General features: G+C 44.1%; 1 protein-coding gene across 4 annotated transcripts in view; it reads left to right on the forward strand.

Annotated features, from left to right (window-relative positions):
• ADGRD2 (adhesion G protein-coupled receptor D2) overlaps positions 1-19,972 on the forward strand; it is a 930,084-nt gene that overhangs the window by 641,095 nt on the left and 269,017 nt on the right. For all 4 annotated transcript variants that reach the window (XM_077478839.1, XM_077478840.1, XM_077478842.1 and 1 more), the window contains exon 21: positions 7,216-7,257. In XM_077478839.1, the coding sequence (XP_077334965.1) occupies positions 7,216-7,257 (42 nt within the window). The remainder of the gene's footprint in view (positions 1-7,215; positions 7,258-19,972) is intronic.

The following is a 19,972-nucleotide window of genomic DNA, read 5'->3' on the forward strand; positions in this document are numbered from 1 at the left end:
GTGCCATTCAAGTTCTATTGTTCAAGGTGCTTTTCTAACATGTTTCAGGAGGAGGTGTTTACGTAGACTACCATGTGAGTAGGGCATAAAAAAAAAGACTTCAGTGGTGTAATGATGTGCTTACATAATCCACTTAGGCCAGCCAGGTGACAAAGAGAACTAAAAAGCTGCAACATATTAATAAGGATGGCATTTCAAATTGTATACAGTAGTTAGATTTTCTTTATGGATTTGAGTTATTACAAATGTTGTGGCTTAAGATTGCCTTGGTGATAAGCCATTCCCTAAGTTGTCAAGAGGATATAACTACCAGTTTAGTGACTTAAAGGCTAAGCTCACCTTTTTTTCTAGGTTCCAGCTCCCCTATGTACCAATATAGCATTAATGTACTTTTGCAAAAATATCCAAGCTTCCCATTAATTCTATACACACACACTTAATCCACGGTCTTCATGGATGTTTCTCAAATGTATCAATTACTTCTGCCTTACTTCCTGGTCAGACTAGAGGTCATGACACAGGAAGGAGTTGACCTCATTAGCACACACCCTGCATCATACACCCACCTATTTCCAGGTATATGTTTTTTAAATGGAAAGAAATCCAATCAATCAGTGATCACCCTTCTCACTAAATACACAGGCATTGATATTTTTTTTTTCCCTTGCTTAATTTTAATCTTGCATGATTGTTCATTTGGCATTTTCAAGTGTGCAAAAATGAGAGATGAGATAACAGCCAATGTGGAGCAGAGCTGTAGTATTGAAAACAAGAGAAGCGTGCCCCGGGTTCTGTAAAGTTCACCATACACTGTACAATCTGATTGTATAATCCCCCTTTAGATCTACCATCAACTCTATAGTGCAAGGGCCTGCCTGATTGGATACGGAGTGATTGCCTAGATAGGTGGGTACTCCTAATTCATAGTTCTGGTAAATCTAAACAAAATTGTATAGAGATTGCACAATCAAATTGCATAGCGTATGGCCATCTTTACACAAGTACATAAGAGGGAGTGGACAGAAACGCTCAACTGTCAAGCCCACATCTCTGCATAGTGGGAACTCACATTTCCACGTTTGTTTTTTTGTTTTTTTTGTGGGGAGGAGATTGGTATTTTTGGAGCATTTTCACTCATCACACATAGGGCAGCCCATCCACCTGAATGGGCCACCCTACACACAACAATCACCCCAAAGAAGCTTCAAAACTTCTTTTTAGAGTGAAGCTTGGTGCAATTTTTAGTGTGATTTTTGGTGCAGCACATTTCTGAAATGCAAGGAAATATACAGATGTGGATGGAGTTTTTCCTGTGAAATGTATAGGGCAGCCTGTTGATTTCAATAGGCTGCTCTACATGTGGCTCGTCTGACATTTTGGCGTGTTGGGGGTTGTGTATTTTTGAAGCATTTGCCACTTGTTTTTTCAGATGGTAAAATGCTTGTTTGCTTCTGTGTTTGGTTTAGCTTTAGCAATTAATGGCACTGAAAGCACGACTAGGTAATTTTAGGTGTATAAAGGTGGCCATATACTATACTATCTGATTGTACATTTACCAAATTTATATAATTGGAGGAAACACCTATCTAGCCAATCACTCTGTATCCAATCAGGCAGGCCCTTGCACTACATAGTTGATGGTAGATCTAAAGGAGATTGTACAATCAGATTATATAGTGTATGGTGAATTTTACAGAACCCAAGGCACACTCCTGTTTCCAATACTATGGCTCTGCTCCACATTGGCTGTTATCTCATCTCTTATTTCTGCACACTTCAAAATATCAAATGAACAATCTATGCAAGATTAAAATTAAGGAAGGAAAAAAAATCAATGCCTGTGTATTTAGTGAGAAGGGTGATCACTGATTGATTGTATTTCATTTAAAAAAACATGCACCTGGGAGGTGGGTAGGTAGGAGGGTGGATGATGCAGGGTGTGTGCTAATGAGGTCAGCTGGTCAACCCCTTCCTGTGTCATGACTAGGGATGAGCTGCGGCGTGTTCGCACACTCCACACGCAGAGCCCGCCAGGAAGTCGGCGCAGCACTGCGCTAATCATAGGCAGTGAGACATTGCCCACGATGCGCGGCTGCAGAGATCGGGAAATGTCTCACTGCCTGTGATTAGCGCAGTGCTACGCCGACTTCCTGGCGGGCTCTGCACGTGGAGTGTGCGAACACGCTGGAGCCCATCTCTAGTCATGACTTAAAGTCTGCCCAGGAAGTAAGGCAGAACTAATGGATACATTTGGGGAGCATCCATGAAGACAGTGAAGTAAGTGTCTGTAGAATTAATGGAAAGCATTGATATTTTCGCAATATAAGTACAATAATGCTATATTGGTACATAGGGGAGCTGGAAAAAAGATAAACAAAGGGGAACTTAGTCTTTAAATCCTAATTCCAGCTACTCCCAACTTCCTCCAGCACTTCCCTTGGAACACTACTCTCATTTTTAACCACTTGACATCGGCGCTATGGCCGAATGACGGCCACAGCGCGGATGTGAAATCCCGGGAGGCCGTCATATGAGGGAAAAAAAAGCCGTTCACTGGCTCATCTTAAAGGGATATCGGTCCCGAAACAGAAAAGGCAATTCTGCCTCATTTATGCCATATGAAAGTGCCCACAAGTGCCACTTAATGCCCACAAGTACCACCTATCAATGCCCACCAGTGGTGCCCATCAGTGCCCATCACTGCCACCCATCAGTGCCCATCACTGCCACCTATTGGTGTCCATCAGTGCCGCCTCATCAGCGTACATCAATGATGGACAAAAATTACCCGTTTTAGAATTTTATAACAAAAATCTTTTATTTATTTTTTAATTTGTTTTTTTTTACATTTTCTTAACAAATCGCAAAGGTGATCAAATACCACCAAAAGAAAGCACTATTTGGGGGAAAAAAATTATAAAAATTTCATATGGGTACAGTGTTGTATGACCGCGCAATTGTCATTCAAATTGCATCAGCGCTGAAAGCTAAAAATTGGTCTGGATAGGAAGGGGGTTTAAGTGCCCAGTAAGCAAGTGGTTAAATTAAATGTGTCACATTTTTCTTATAGTCTTTAGTCAAGTTATGCAATGAAATGGGCTTGTTCCTTCTTTTTCACCTCCAGTTGGGTTGGGTTCTAAAATAAATCTGTATTTTGCTTTTGCTTTTTTGAAGCCCTCCAACAGCATATACTCACTGCTCTGTTCAGCAACTGAGAACAAAGAAGAATCCCTGTGTAAGCTAAGTCACTCCAGCTTATTCACAGAGTTTAACCACTTGCCAACTAGCTCACGCAGATATACTGCAGCAGGTCATCTCTCCTGCATGAACCGACGTACCTGTATGTTGGTCAGTTCAAGGAGAATAGCGTGTATGCGCCGTGGGAGCGTGCCTGCGGGTCCCATGGACTCGATGTCCACTGGTGACCCGTGATCACTATGTAAACAAGGCAGTTCCCCCATTCTGCCTAATGACATGTCAAAGATCTTCTTTTCCCAGTGATTGGGAACAGCAATCCTCTGTCATGTCCATGGCAGCCCATTTCTCCTACAGTTAGAACACACCCAGGGAACATACTTAACCCCTTGATTGCACCTAGTGTTAACCCCTTCCCTGCCAGTGTCATGTTTACATTGATCAGTGCATTTTTATAGCACTGATCAATGTAATAATGTCACTGGTCCCCAAAAAGTGACACTTGGGTCAGATTTGTCCGCTGCAATGTCGCATTCCCGCTAAAAATTGCAGATCGCCGCCATTACCAGTAAAAACAATGAAAAAAATAAAAGTCCCTAAATCTATACCGTAGTTTATAGACGCGATAACGTTTGTGCAAACCAATCAATATTCGCCTACTGCAATTTCCTTACCAAAAATATGTAGCGGAATATATATCGGCTTAAACTGATAAATACATTTTTTTTTATATATTTTTTTGGATATCTATTATAGCAGAAAGTAAAATTATTTTTTTTAATTGTTGGTCTTTTTTTGTTTATTGCATAAAAAATAAAGACCGCAGAGGTGATCAAATACCACCAAAAGAAAGCTCTGTTTGTGAGTAAAAAAAGAATGTCAATTTTGTTTGGGTACAGCATCGCACGACCAAGCAATTGCCAGTTAAAGCAACACAGTGCAGTATCACAAAAAAATCATGGTCATTAAGGGGGCAAATTCTTCAAGGGCTGAAGTGGTTAAACAGGGCTGAGAACCCTTTTCCTATCATTATAGTGCATGTGCAAAGCACAGATGTGATTTAAATATTGATTTAAATATTTTTTACTTAGGGTTTACTCTTGTTTAAAAGTTAGGGTTGCTTGGTTTACTTAGCCGCCTGACAAGTAGCGTCCCGTTCTGTACAATGGAACCGTTCTAATCGGAGTGAATCAAATCTCTCCGACTTAGAAAAAGGTTCCTGTACGACTTTGGGGGCAACTTGAGACGACTTCCATTGACTTCTATAAAGAAGTCGTTTTGCAAGTCGCCGCAGCGGTCGCGTCCAGGTCGCCTGAGGCAGTCGCGCTGTTAGTTGTGCTGCCTCAGTGTGAACCGGACCTTAATAATCACATGTGTCTACTGGGTCCACCAGTTACTTGGAAAGTATCAAATTTAATCAAATTAGTGTCTACATGTTATTTTGCTGTGCTTCAGCAAATATTGCTGAACTGTCTGGAAGAAAAATTAGCAAGATAAGATTTGTGTTAGGTGTGGGAAAAAAAGGGATAGGATATGATATATTAACAAATTGTTAATTTATAGTATGGAAGAACTGTGTAATATAGACTTCACCAAGAAGTGGAAATGCACATTTATTTTTGCACCATTGGCTCCGGCAGTGGTCAATCAAAGTCAGTTATCCAATCAGAAGAAAGAGTGGGCGGGGCCAGGTCAAGGCCCATGTCTGAATAGACATAGGGAGCTGTGATTCGGCTCGGGTGCCCCCATAGAAAGCTGCTTGCTGTGGAGGCACTCCACAGGGGAGGGGTCAGGAGCAGTAAACAGGGACCTGAGAAGAGGAGGGTCCAGGCTGCTCTGGGAAAATTCACTGCACAGAGCAGGTAAGTATAAAATCTTTGTTATTTTTCTTTTTTTTTTAATCCAAGACTTTATAATCCCTTTAAGCATGCTGCTTTCCTCTATTGATTTCAATGGTATTGCTCTGTGACCACACCTTAACAGCAACTATAGAATTTGCGGTGTGAAGCATTTCTAAAGTGTTAACTGGGCAGTGGGGGAGAACTGCGGAGGCTCCTGTATCCCAGAATGCAATGAAACCTTAGAGAACAACCTTACTTAATGCAATGATACCTCAAAGCAGAACAGAGCAGCTCCAGACACTTCCTGTTTCTTCAGAGCAGCCATGTGGTAAAACCATTCACCTCTGTGTGCAGGCCAAAGCATCAAGACGCTCAGCAATACTAACAGCATACCTCCCAACATTTTACGATGGGAATGAGGGACACCTACTAGCAAACATATGTAGGCATAGGACACTCCCCCTGTCACACCCCCTTAAAGGGGAATTAACCCCCCGAAAAAATTAATTACAATTCACAAGGTTTTTTTTTTTAACCACTACTATTCCTTTATATTGGCTTTTACAATTTAAAAATGCATGTTAGAATTTGGATGAAAGCTTTAGCACTGGGAAACACTTTTTGAAAGATAAAAAGTGCATTTTATATATATCTATATAGATCAGATCATAATGAGGGACAAGCGGGAAGGAATGAAGGACAGAGTGACATATGACATGACATATCATATAAGGGACAGTCCCTCATTCTTTTTCATGTGTCCCTCACTGTGGTCTGATCTGTATAGATGTATATGAAATTCACTTTTTAACTTTCAAAAAGTGTTTCTCAATGTTAAACCTTCCATCCAAATTAAAAATTGCTGCATTTGTAAATTTTAACAGTGCCTGGCAGGAGCAGAGGCGTTGGGTATTATTGACAGTGGCAAAGCCTTTTGTGTCAGCAAAGCTGAGCTGGACCAGGCCAAGTGTCAAAGAGATCAAAGTAAAATCCCAGAGAATGCAGAGAATTTACAAAAATGTCTGCTATCACACCCCAACCTAACTGCACCTCATAGTAGATCATTTCCTCTACATCACTTCCCCTTTATGCACTTTTAAAGAATTCTTGAAGCTTTTTCAATGCTTCAAAGTTACATAGTAAGGTTGAATAAAGACACCAGTCCATCCTGAGTGAGTGTCTACAATTGTTCCTATTCCTGTACATTGCACACTCACATTGGTCCCTACCCTCAAGGAGTCCACAATCCAAGGTCCCCATTCATATACGAGGGACAATTTTGGACAGAAGCCAATTAACCTACCTGCGTGTCTTTGGAGTGTGGGAGGAAACCGGAGTACCCGGAGGAAACCCACGCAGGTACAGGGAGAATATGTAAACTCCAGGCAGGTAGAGTCCTGGATGGGATTCGAACATGCAACCCTTTTTACTGCTAGGCGAGAGTGCTAACTGTGCCACTGTGCTGCCCAACCACATAAACACACCGAAAACACAAATTATATAGACACATTAATGAGCATTGCTTCATTCTTCATAATCAACACACATGTAACCGAGCCCTTATTTTCCCCACTGGCTTCCAATGTAAGGGGCATTTTCTGAATACCCCATAATACCCCATAATCCTAGCAGGGGTCCGCTGAGACATGAAAATAATGTCAAGGTTGAAATCGGGCTGCTCTGAAAAGGGTGCCTTTAGCAAACTAGTGTGATGATGATCAGGGCTTTCTCTTCACAGTTTGACATTGATTTGATATGGTTTCCCCTTAACTTCCTGATGCCAGCTTTGACGTGTCTTTTGGTCCTCCAGATTCCAGGATGCATAGGCTATAGGGTAATATAGGGAAACACAAAGTAAAAAGATTTTAGAACTTTGCAGGGAGTAATCAAATATACTGTGTAGCTCTCCACCTATGGTCTCCCAAATGTTCACCTGAACAGCCTGTAGCCATTGTAGGATTACATTTTTTTTGTTGCATATTAGTTCATACATTGACCATTACTGGTACTTATCTTTAAAGGGATCTACTGCCTGAAACAGGAAGAACAAACCTAAAGCTCTTCTTCCCAATAACTGAGATCATTTTCCTCTGGCATATTTTAAAGTAATTTTACTTTTATTAGCATATTTTTGTACATTTTATTGGGGAAATAATCCATTCTCTATTTTGTTTTACAGGGGCTTTATATTTTCTTGATTTATGCCATTTACAACAGTGAGGTAAGACCAATATACTCATATTACAATGCAATTTCATCAAGTCACTGATTATTGAACATCCCATTATCATTGCTTATGGACTACTTCTTATGTACATCTGGGACTCGTATATAAACAATGTATATTCACATCAGCCATCTAATTTTCACTGTTCTTTTTTTTTTAAAGTTCTACCAAAATAAATTCTGCTTCATTGCTTTGGCAGCATGCCAATGTGATGCCATAGCCTGCCAGTCAACATGCTGGTTGTCAGCTACTCACTCATGCAGCCTAATGCAGCGTACACATGATCAGACTATCCGGCAGACTTAGTCTGGCGGACAAACCGCTGTAAAGTCCACCGGACTGTCCGAACCAGCAGACCTGCCCACACACGTGATTTTTCCGGCTGACTAGGTCTAGACTAGATTATCCGCCGTACTTTTGAAATGAACGGACATGCCAACACACACGGAGGAAAGTCTGTTCATTTTGAGCATGGCTCCAGGTAGCCGGGACTAGCGAAGGAAGCGTCGCTGGCCCTGTCACCTGGTATGGAGTTAAAAGGGAAGCCCTACACTGAAAAAATGGCGTGGGGATCCCCCCTAGGTCCATATCAGACCCTTATCCGAACACGTTACCCGGCCGGCCAGGAAAGGGGGTGGGGACGAGCGAGCGCCCCCCCCCCTCCTGAGCCATACCAGGCCGCGTGCCCTCAACACGGGGGGGTGCTTTGGGGAAGGGGGGCCACACGGCCCCCCCACCCCAAAGCACCTTGTCCCCATGTTGATGAGGACAAGGGCCTCTTCCCGACAACCCTGGCCATTGGTTGTTGGGGTCTCCGGGAGGGGGGCTTATCGGAATCCAGGAGCCCACTTTAATAAGGGGGCCCCCGGATACCGCCCCCCCACCCTATGTGAATGAGTATGGGGTACAATGTACCCCTACCCATTCACCTGTGAAAAAAATGTAAATAAAACACAACACACAAGGGTTAAAAATAGTTTATTGCACAGCTCCGGGGGTCTTCTTCCGTCTTCGGGGGTCTTCTCGCCGGACTCCTCTGCTATATTCTGCTCTTTTGCTAGCTCTTTTACTAGCGGAGGAGCCTGGCTTTCTTCTTCGCCGCTGTCCAGGGGTATTCTTCCAACTTTGAGGGTCTTGTCCCCCTCTTCAGTTCTTCTTGCCGGGCCTCCGCGCCTTCTTCTAGCTCTTTTAGAAGCGCTGGCCCAGTCTTCTATCACCGCTGTCACCACCTTCTGTTCTTCTGTTCTTATGTTCTTCTCTTCTTGAGCTGTTGCCTCGTCGCTGTCTCTGGCCACAATGACAGGCACGCGGCGTGCGGCGACTTATATAGGGACATCGCCGGATGATGTCCCCGCCCATTATGATGTCACAGTCCCAGAGTCTGGCGAGAAGACCCCAAAGACAGAAGAAGACCCCCGGAGCTGTGCAATAAACTATTTTTAACCCTTGTGTGTTGTGTTTTATTTACATTTTTTCACAGGTGAATGGGAAGGGGTACATTGTACCCCATACTCATTCACATAGGGTGGGTGGCCGGTATCCGGGGGTCCTCTTATTAAAGGGGGTTCCTGGATTCCGATAAGCCCCCCACCCGCAGACCCCGACAACCAACGGCCAGGGTTGTCGGGAAGAGGCCCTTGTCCTCATCAACATGTTGAGGGCATGTGGCCTGGTATGGCTCAGGAGGGGGGGGGGGGGCGCACGCTCGTCCCCACCCCCTTTCCTGACCGGCCGCGTAGCGTGCTTGGATAAGGGTCTGATATGGACCTAGGGGGGACCCCAACGCTGTTTTTTTTCGGCATAGGGCTTCCCCTTTAAGTCCATACCAGGTGATGGGGCCAGCGACGCTTCATTCGCTGGTCCCGGCTACCTGGAGCCGCGCTCAAAATGAAGGGACTTTTCTCAGTCCGTTCATTTCAAAAATATGGCGGACTAGCACACACACGGCCGTATTGTCCACCGGACTGCGAGTCCGGTGGACATATTTTGGTGCAAAACTACTTTCTTAGCCTGCCGGACTTTTGGGTAAAAAAAGTCCGCCGGAGCCCACACACGGGGGGATTGTCTGGCGGACTTGAGTCCGCTGGACTTTTCCACCGGATTGTTTGCTCATGTGTACGCAGCATAAGGAGTAAAGTTGCACAGGAAATACTAATGTATCTCTAGCAGAACAGACAGCAGATGTGAAAACTATCTGCAAAAATTTACTTTACCTTAAGAAGTTAGAGGAGAGTGAAATCTTCCTCATACAATGACATCATTCCTTTTTCATAATTGGCTTTAAGATTATTTTTTCCTCTACTGGCTGACAACACAGCTCAATCCATGGGTACCCTAGGGCCTCATTTATACAGTTTGTAGTAAAACATATGCCCATGGAGGGTCATCCACGCGGGAATACATGGGTGTTTGGGCAAACGCAGCCCTCGCATGGGTGTGCGCTTAAATAGACCCGTGTGAATGAGGCCTTAAAGTACACATGGATTGAGCTGTGTGTCAGCCAATATGAGAAAAAAATGTAATTAAAGTTGATTGAGAAAGTTATGATGTCATTGTATCAGGAAAACTTTGTTCTCCAGCTAAGGATATCTAACTTCTGAAGAAGCCAATTTTAGTAGAAAGATTTCACATCTGATATGTAGGCTCAGCTAGAGAGCTATGCCAAAAGAATGGGAGCTATAAAGAGTTGGTAACAGCTATTGTTGCTTTTAGATGTTGGGAGAAATTATTATAGCGTGATAAAACTAGATGTGGCCTAATATGCACCTAGGGTTGCCACTTGTACGGTTTTCTCCCTGACAGTCCATTCTTTTTTTACTTCTGTCCCAGACCCAGACACATCATTCACAGGGACTGCACCGAGAGTGACATGTCTCCCATCTCCCCGACAGCAGCTTGGTTCAGCAGAGCAGAGTGTCAGTGTATCAAAGCAGGGACGCACTGATATCAGGTCTGCAGAAAGTTTTTATTATGCTCTGTAGATGGAGGAGGGAGGGTGAGAGAGCAGCTGGAAAGGAGGACAAGGTAGAAAATATGTGGAGTGATCGAGAGGTTAGGAGAATATGTGCTGAGGGGGCTTTGGCAGGGGGAAGATATGCTTGAAATGTGGATTGGATTTGAAATCTGGCAATCTTTCCTTGCACTATCTCTCTTCCTTCCCAAAAATCCCCTCCAGCACATATCCTACCCCCTCCCCTTTGCACTGGTCCTCTTCTCTCAAAAATAACCCCCCCAGCACATATCTGACCCCCCCCCCCCCCTGTGGTGGGCACAGAGGCTGCATATGGTGGGCACAGAGGCTGCATATGATGGGCACAGAGGCTGCATATGATGGGCACAGTGGCTGTATATGATGGGCACAGTGGCTGCATGTTATGGGCACAGTGGCTGCATTTGATGGGCACAATTGATGTTTTTTTTCTCCAGGATTTTTAAGTTTGTTTGAGACCTATCAAAAAATTTGTGGACCTGCCACCACTGCCCCCCAGCACATATCTAACTCTCCCCAACCCCCCTGCTAGCACTAGCTCTCTCCCCAGGACATATCTGACCCCTCCCCTGCATTCCGTGCAGAACACTCACAATTCAGCCACGTGCACTGTTTGCTGCAGCATGCTACCCTCTTTCAGGCCACCAAAAGTGTCCCAGGTCTTTTACAATCTTATAGTGTATACCCCCCCCCCCCAAAAAAAAAAAAAGCCACTGCTCAAGTGTTCGCGTTTGGCTTGAAGAAAAGGTTGCAACCCTATATGTACCATCAATTGTATAACAGATGTGTCATGCGAACTCATTATTACCATCCCACATACTTCCCACTGCTACGTACCCCACCCTTCAACCCCAGAAAATTAGACCACACCAATCTGGAGCAAAAACTTGGCCGTAGCAGCTAATTATCTTTATTATTAAACATTCAAATAAAATTTATATAAATTAACATAACTGTATAAACCTGTACTAAACCACCTCCTCCATTCCAATTCCACCTGTTGGTCTTTGCAGGAAAATCCCCTCAATCTTAACACCTGATCCATTCTGACACTGCGGTACCTTAAAACTAAAATAGACCTCCAGTTGACATGCTAGCTCAGAGACAACAAACACTGACCGCAGTGCACCCGATAACCAACTTCCAGCTAAACACCTTTAGCTGGAATACCACCCTCGGGTACCATACCACCGATGGGTCCCAGAAATCTTCCAAACCTGGGGTTAATCCTTCACCAGCAAAGATTAACACCATGCCGCTGCCACGACATCCACTGCTCTATAATGAAAATCACACAACATTAATAAACACATAACCACCCAAAATAAGGTAGGGAGGGTGGGAAACTCTCTTCCTCCACGCAGACTGAGCTAGGGAGGAACCAGTGAACCCTGCTCCGCCCCTCCTGCTCTTCCCTTCCAGTCAGCACCATCCTCTCATCTTTCCCCAGCACTGCACACCACCCTGTTAACCCCGTCATGCCCACCCTGCGCTGATGTCATTTTATTTATTTTGCTCCAGGCTTTCTTTATACTTGTGGATGCATTGCGAAAACAGTGTAAAAAAAAAAGATATTAAGGAGACATTGCAGAAGTTGCACAATGCCATGGAAAAATGAGAAAAGAGACTAAACATCAGTTTGAGGATCTAAGAGAACTGTTAGGTTGTTGTGTCCATGCAGACATAGTAAAATATATTAAAAATTACATCAGGCAAACAAAGAGAAGTACTGATGTGCAATGTACAGTGGTGTGAAAAAGTGTTTGCCCCCTTCCTCATTTCCTGTTCCTTTGCATGTTTGTCACACTTAAGTGTTTCGGAACATCAAACCAATTTAAACAATAGTCAAGGACAACACAAGTAAACACAAAATGCAATTTGTAAATGAAGGTGTTTATTATTAATGGTGAAAAAAAATCCAAACCATCATGGCCCTGTGTGAAAAAGTGATTGCCCCCTAAACCTAATAACTGGTTGGGCCACCCTTAGCAGCAACAACTGCAACCAAGCGTTTGCGATAACGTGCAATGAGGCTTTTACAGCGTCCTGGAGGAATTTTGGCCCACTCATCTTTGCAGAATTGTCCTAATTCAGTTACATTAGAGGGTTTTCGAGCATGAACAGCCTTTTTAAGGCCATACCACAACATCTCAATAGGATTCAGGTCAGGACTTTGGCTAGGCCACTCCAAAGTCTTCATTTTGTTTTTCTTCAGCCATTCGGTGGTGGACTTGCTGGTGTGTTTAGGATCATTGTCCTGCTGCAGAACCCAAGTTCGTTTCAGCTTGAGCACACGAACAGATGGTCGGACATTCTCCTTCAGGATCTCTTGGTAGACAGCAGAATTCATAGTTCCTTTTATCACGGCAAGTCTTCCAGGTCCTGAAGCAGCAAAACAGCCCCAGACCATCACACTACCACCACCATATTTTACTGTTGGTATAATGTTCTTTTTATGAAATGCAGTGTTCCTTCTACGCCAGATATACTTGGACACACACCTTCCAAAGAGTTCCACTTTTGTCTCATCGGTCCACAGAATGTTGTCCCAAAAGTTTTGGGGATCATCAAGATGTGTTGTGGAGAAATTGAGACGAGCTTTGATGTTCTTTTTGCTCAGCAGTGGTTTTCTCCTTGGAACTCTGCCATGCAGGCCATTTTTGCCCAGTCTTTTCCTGATGGTGGAGGCATGAACGCTGACCTTAACTGAGGCAAGTGAGGCCTGCAGTTCCTTGGACGTTGTTGTGGGGTCTTTTGTGACCTCTTGGATGAGTCGTCGCTGCGCTCTTGGGGTAATTTTGGGCGGCCGGCCACTCCTGGGAAGGTACACCACTGTTCCATGTCTTCCCCATTTGTGGATAATGGCTCTCACTGTGGTTCGCTGGATTCCCAAAGCTTTGGAAATGGCTTTATAACCCTTTCCAGACTGATAGATCTCAATTACTTTCTTTCTCAATTGTTCCTGAATTTCTTTGGGTCTCGGCATGATGTGTAGCTTTTAAGGATCTTCTGGTGGACCTTACTGTGTCAAGCAGCTCCTATTTAAGTGATGCCTTGATTGTGAACAGGTGTGGCAATAATCAGGCCTGGGTGTGGCTAGAGAAATTGAACTCAGGTGTGGACAACCACAGTTATAGTATGTTTTAACAAGGGGGACAATCACTTTTTCACACAGGGCCATGATGGTTTGGATTTTTTTTCACCTTTAATAATAAACACCTTCATTTACAAATTTCATTTTGTGTTTACTTGTGTTGTCCTTGACTATTGTTTAAATTGGTTTGATGTTCCGAAACACTTAAGTGTGACAAGCATGCAAAGGAACAGGAAATGACGAAGGGGGCAAACACTTTTTCACACCACTGTACATCCATAAAGAATAGCAACAAATACTGAGAATTACACCCAACATTCAGAAGAAGAAAAGTGTTAGTATGCAGTGTTCATATACAAAGAACAAGAACATACTGTATACTAAGGGATCTACGTATAAAAATTTGCAGTGCAGATATCTTAATCATTTGCATAGGCACAATGAACGATCACTGTATTGTTTGTAATATGATTATCTTCTATGATCAGCAGCTCTATCTAGTGGCCATAATGCAGTATTTTTTTCTAAAATACCTAAATAAAATAAACAAAATCTGCATCATGACCACTAGATGGAGCCGGCAATATTCGATGGAGCCGGCGATATTCGAAGACAAAACAATACGGCGATCAATCGTTGTGCCTGTGTAAAAACATCCTCATGTCAAATTTGTTATGCATACCCCTAAAATTTACACCCTGTATGAAGCAGATATGAAGCAGTACTGTGTCTAGTTTACCTAAAAAAAAAAAAAAAAAAAACCCTGAGAACTCCAGTGTAGATAACAAAGGAAGTAGTTTTGTACAGGGACCATCAGCAAATGTTCTCATCCTTCTTAAAACAGGAGCCAAAAACAAAAACATAACTAGTGTATTTTATACGGAAATAAATTATATATATATATATATATATATATATATATATATACACATATACATATACATACATATACACACACACACACAATGCAGTGGCAGCTGGGGGGTTTTCTTTTGGTGGCACGGCTCTACTAACACCCCCCCCCCCCAGCGGCCGACAGCGTGGCCCTTACCCCCCGGGCGACCGGACGGCAGGTGCAGGCAGTGGTTTCAGTGTCTGCTCCTCCAGCACCTTCCTCTGCCGTGTGTCTCCTCTCTCTAAGCACTACACATCCACTAGGATCGCTTGACGCTTTGGCCAATCGGGAAACTGGTCTCACCACCTGCCTCCTGATTGGCGGGGAGGAAATTTAGTGTTAAAATAGCAAAAATGTATTTGCTATCGTCACACAACTGGCTGGGATCTGCGCTCAGAGCCGGCCCTTTTTAGAAGCATATTAGAGCCTCTGGCTCTAATCACGTGCTTCAAAAAAAAAAACACCCACCCCGCATTGGAATACATAGTTTGGCTCCCTGATATGTAGATCAGGAAGCCAGACGCATGGATAGTTGAGGCGGTGCCCGTGCGACCTCGATGGACTGGCCACCACTGACACAGTGCTTAGTATACAGTAAATGAGCAGTACACCCATACAGATTTGTCAGAAAACCTTTACATTCCTTTCAGAATCAACATTTTCTATGGAACGCTATACTACAAAATACTCCCACAAATGCGAGCGATTGATTGAAACCAAGATTTGTTCATTTGCACACACAAAAAAGTATTTTTCCTAACAAATTAATTTAAGACCATGTTGCAAAACTGAATACACCCCAATGAAAGTCTTAGGAGCAAAGCTATATTTTAGACAACAAAATCATTATTAACAAGAATTCAACTACAGGTTGGTCTAATTATTCATTAAACAAGTGTCCAGCAGACAGTTGATTATAAAAATGTGTTACTTAACAAAAAAAACTCTTCCCATTTCATGCCAGCATTGACACCACATGGAAGAGAAATGTCACAAAGCCTGAGAGAGAAAATAATTTCTTTACACAAGAATGGCTAAAGCAAGCACTAACCTTGGGGCCCACTTCCTTGGGGATTGCGGCCACCCCCCTTCCTAGGGCAAGCATGATAGTGGGGTTATGTTAGGATGATGGGTTTGGGGGCAGTTCAGGGTTCTGCCCCTTTAAATGTGGTAATGGTTGGATCCAGATGGTGCAATCGGATCCCAGGGAATATTCAGGAAGGCCGGGAGGACACTATAAAAGGGCCCTGGCAGTGTCAGCTGACCTCGAGGCATGCACAAAAGCTAGGAACAGCATGAAGTCCCTCATTGAGCAGTTTGTTGAGCATGTGGAGAGCGCGGGTGGGGAGGAGTGGCTGCGTCGCTGCCTTTTACTTGCTGAAGAGGAGGAGTGGGTTGCGCCGGTGCTAGTAAAAGAAGCCACGGGGGCTGTCAGGAGCAGGGGGGCCGCGGACGAAGGGCTCAGCATGCACAAGAGCTCCCTCCCGCCCATCACGTGCACTTTATGAGGTGCTGATACCCTGGAGTCAGGTGGGTCTTGGTTAAATGTTATAATGGAAAAATAAACTGCGCATGGGTGAAACAAAAACAAACAAAAATTACTAATAATCTATAAAGAAGGCAGCAGCAATAAATGGGATACAAACACCTAACAGCAATAAGAAAATACAAAAAGCTGCGCCAACAAAAAATAATCTATAAGTAAACTCCCCAAAAAGAAAAATATAAAATGAAGAATGTGAATAATTGATATATTCAAAGCTTATAAACAGTTAATATGAATTCATCATCAAAGAGTTCATAAAAGAGTCCATAAATAATCAACAGTTGCGGTCCTAAGTGAAAACACCACGGTGGTTGAACACACTCAGATGCGCACAAGTGCCGTCACCATATAGTGAGTGCGCTTACCAGATGGAACCTTGGTTAGAACGTTGTAACTATATCCTCAATCACATCAGAATATTCCTACTTTTAGTAGATCAGCTCACCGAAATGAACAACAGCACTCTTAAAAGCACATCTTAATCAACGATCCCAAAAATTACTATCAGTAGCTCCATCACGTGACTACGACTCACGCAGCGTGAACACTCTACCCTACTCTGCTGAACTGTCATTGCTGTAACATATTTGGTAAATGACTTCTACTGTCATATCTTTAAACTTCCATATTTAATGCTAGCTATATAACAACCACACTACAATAGCAACATTACTGGTTACTGGTGACTGATTCTAAACCCCATGTACTTCTCTTGATCAGTGAAGCAATTAGCTTTATGACCCTAGCCTGTGTCTGGTTTTGGACATCTTCTCTCCCATATTCAGGTGTCTTAAATCAGACCCTATGATGACCAATAGAGAAATGCATGCCTTCTCACTCTCCCTATAAATTGAAATCATTCTATGGGGTGGCACAGACCGGGGCATGGCGCAGACATTATGGCTCTTTCCTGAGTGGCTCTGTCACGAGTGATGCACAGTTTCAGCGACGCAGTTTAACGAAAGCAGGATAACTAGAACTGGAGGAAGAAACAACAAGAACTCTGCAAGACAACAAGCAAACCAGCAATTCTCATTTATTTTGTATCAAGTCAGATTCCCACTCTATCTAGTACGATGCTCCTCATTCTCTTCCTTCTCACATCAGTGTCTTCTATCCTCAAATTCTCCTTACTCTATCCCTCCCCTCTACCCTGCAGCATGCACATTTCACCCTCACTCCTGCCCTCTCCCTACTACTGCACCCATCATCTCCTGCATTTGCTGCATCCATATGCTGGCATAAACTCCAAAGCCACGAGACACATGCACTCATGCTCATCTCACTCCCATCTTGTGTTCCTCACCCTCCTCCTTCTCCTAGTCTCGGGTGACATTTCTCCTAATCCTGGGCCGCCACTCTCAAACTGCAAGCCACATCTTCAAAACCCCTCCCCTTCTGGCAACCACCGCAATCCACTTAATTTAGTTTCTATCCCCCTGCTTCCTCAAAGCAGCCCCCCTATCTCATGCGCCCTTTGGAATGCCCGCTCCATCTGTAACAAGCTAACATCTGTACATGACCTCTTCATCTCTCATAGCTTCAACATACTTGCCATAACTGAAACCTGGCTTCAAAATTTGGACTCAGCTTCTCCTGCTGCCCTCTCCCATGGCGGTCTCCATTGGACTCACTCCCCCAGACCCAATGGACAGAAAGGAGGTGGAGTTGGATTGCTCCTATCCCCACAATACACCTTCCAAGTCCTTCCCATCCCTCCTTCTCTTTCCCTCTCTTCTTTCGAGATGCACTGTATTCGCCTGTTTTCTCCTATTTCTCTGAGAATTGCAGCAATTTATCGGCCTCCTGGACCGGTGTCACGCTTTCTTGATGACTTTGCTGCCTGGCTACCCTACATTCTCTCCTCTGAAATACCCACCATCATTCTTGGTGACTTTAACATTCCTATCAACGTTAACAACCCAACTACAGCTAAACTTCTTGACTTAACCTCATCTTTTGACCTAACCCAATGGACACATACTTCCACTCACTCTAATGGTAATACCCTTGACCTTGTATTCTCTCATCTCTGCAACCCTAGCAATCTCACAAACACCCCCTTTCCTCTCTCTGATCACAACCTCATTAGTTTCACTGTATCTTTGTCTCCAACCACCCATCCTTCCAAGCAGCAAACTATCACTTGTAGAAACCTTCGCCACCTTAAGCCTTCTCTTCTCTATTCTGCTACTGACCACCTATATGATATAATCTCTCCCCTGTCCTGTCCTGACCTTGCCATCTCTGTCTACAACAGTTCACTCTCTTCATCACTAGATGCACTTGCTCCTCTAACCACACGCAGAATCAGGCCCCGACCATTACAACCCTGGCAAACTGACAACACTAGAAATCTCAGGAGACGTTGCCGTGCTCTTGAACGGCTGTGGCGTAAAACCAAATGCCTCCAAGACTTCACCATATATAAATCTGCCCTTCTAAAATACAATTCCTGCCTCCATGCTGCCAAACAAGCCTACTTTGTATCTCTTATTAATACTTTGTCATCCAATCCTCGTCGGCTCTTCTCAACTTTTAACTCTCTGCTTCGTCCCCCACCCCCTCTACCCACCAACTCACTCACTGCCCAAGAGATTGCCAATCACTTCAAAGACAAGATTGATGCAATTCGCGAGGACACCTCCGCTGTGCGTACATCTTCCCCACCCAACATACCTGGCCCAATAGCACATTCAACACTCTCCTCTTTTGAATTGACTACTACTGAAGAGGTTGCAAAACTTTTCTCAGATGCTCACCTAACCAATTGTCCCTTGGACCCTGTTCCCTCACAACTATTAAGGTCACCCTCTAATTCTATCCTATGCTCCCTCACTCACATCTACAATCTCTCCCTCTCAAGTGGCACCTTCCCCTCCCCTCTAAAACATGCGCAGATCACCCCCATACTTAAAAAACCCTCTCTGGACCCCACCAACCTGAACAACTTAAGACCTATCTCATTGCTCCCATTCACCTCTAAACTTCTAGAATGCTTAGTCTACAACCGCCTTAGCTCCTACCTCAGTGAAAATAAGCTTCTTGACCCATTACAGTCTGGCTTTCGCTCTCAGCACTCCACAGAAACTGCCTTACTAAAACTCACTAACGATCTACTAACTGCTAAAACCAACAGACAGTACTCCATACTCCTGCTGCCTTTGATACTGTTGACCACCCGCTCCTCCTCAATAAACTACATTCCCTTGGCCTCCGAGATTCTGCGCTTTCCTGGTTCTCTGCCTATCTATCACAGCGCTCCTTCAGTGTCACCTACAACTCTGTATCCTCCTCTCCATTGCCTCTTTCTGTGGGGGTCCCCCAAGGCTCTGTTCTTGGACCCCTTCTCTTCTCTATTTATACCTCCTCCCTTGGTCACCTGATAACCGCCCATGGCTTCCAATACCACTTATACGCCGATGACACCCAAATCTATCTGTCTACTCCTCACCTCACTCCTTCAGTCTCCTCTCGCATTACTAACCTGCTAACTGACATATCAGCGTGGATGTCACACCATTTCCTTAAACTAAACCTCTCTAAAACCGAGCTATTAATAATCCCCCCTGCACATGCCCCCCTCCATGACTTTTCCATCAAAATCAACAATGCAACCATCAGGCCCTCCCCTCACGCCAGGGTACTAGGTGTAACCCTAGACTCTGACTTGTCATTTCAGCCCCAAGTCCAATCGTTGTCAAAAGTTTGTAGATTTCACCTCTGTAACATCTCTAAAATTCGCCCCTTTTTAACAATTAAAACTACCAAGATCCTCATTCACTCCCTTGTTATCTCTCGCCTTGACTATTGCAACTCCCTTCTCATTGGCCTGCCTCTTCATAGGCTATCTCCTCTTCAGTCTATCATGAATGCTGCTGCCAGACTTATCCACCTTACCAACCGCTCAGTGTCTGCCAACCCTCTCCTCCAATCCCTACACTGGCTCCCAATCACCCAGCGAATTAAATTCAAAATACTAACCACCACATTCAAAGCCATTCACAACTCTGCCCCGAGCTACATCACCAATCTTGTCTTCAAATATCACCCAAACCGTCCCCTCCGTTCTTCTCAAGACCTCCTACTCTCAAGCTCTCTTGTCTCCTCCTCCCACACTCATCTCCAGGATTTCTCCAGAGCCTCTCCAATCCTCTGGAACTCGCTACCTCCACCGGTCCGGCT

Source organism: Lithobates pipiens, unplaced genomic scaffold, assembly GCF_037356315.1.
Source record: "Lithobates pipiens isolate NorthernLeopardFrog02 unplaced genomic scaffold, aLitPip1_a1.2 Scaffold_1, whole genome shotgun sequence".
In the NCBI taxonomy this organism is placed as follows: Eukaryota; Metazoa; Chordata; class Amphibia; order Anura; family Ranidae; genus Lithobates; species Lithobates pipiens.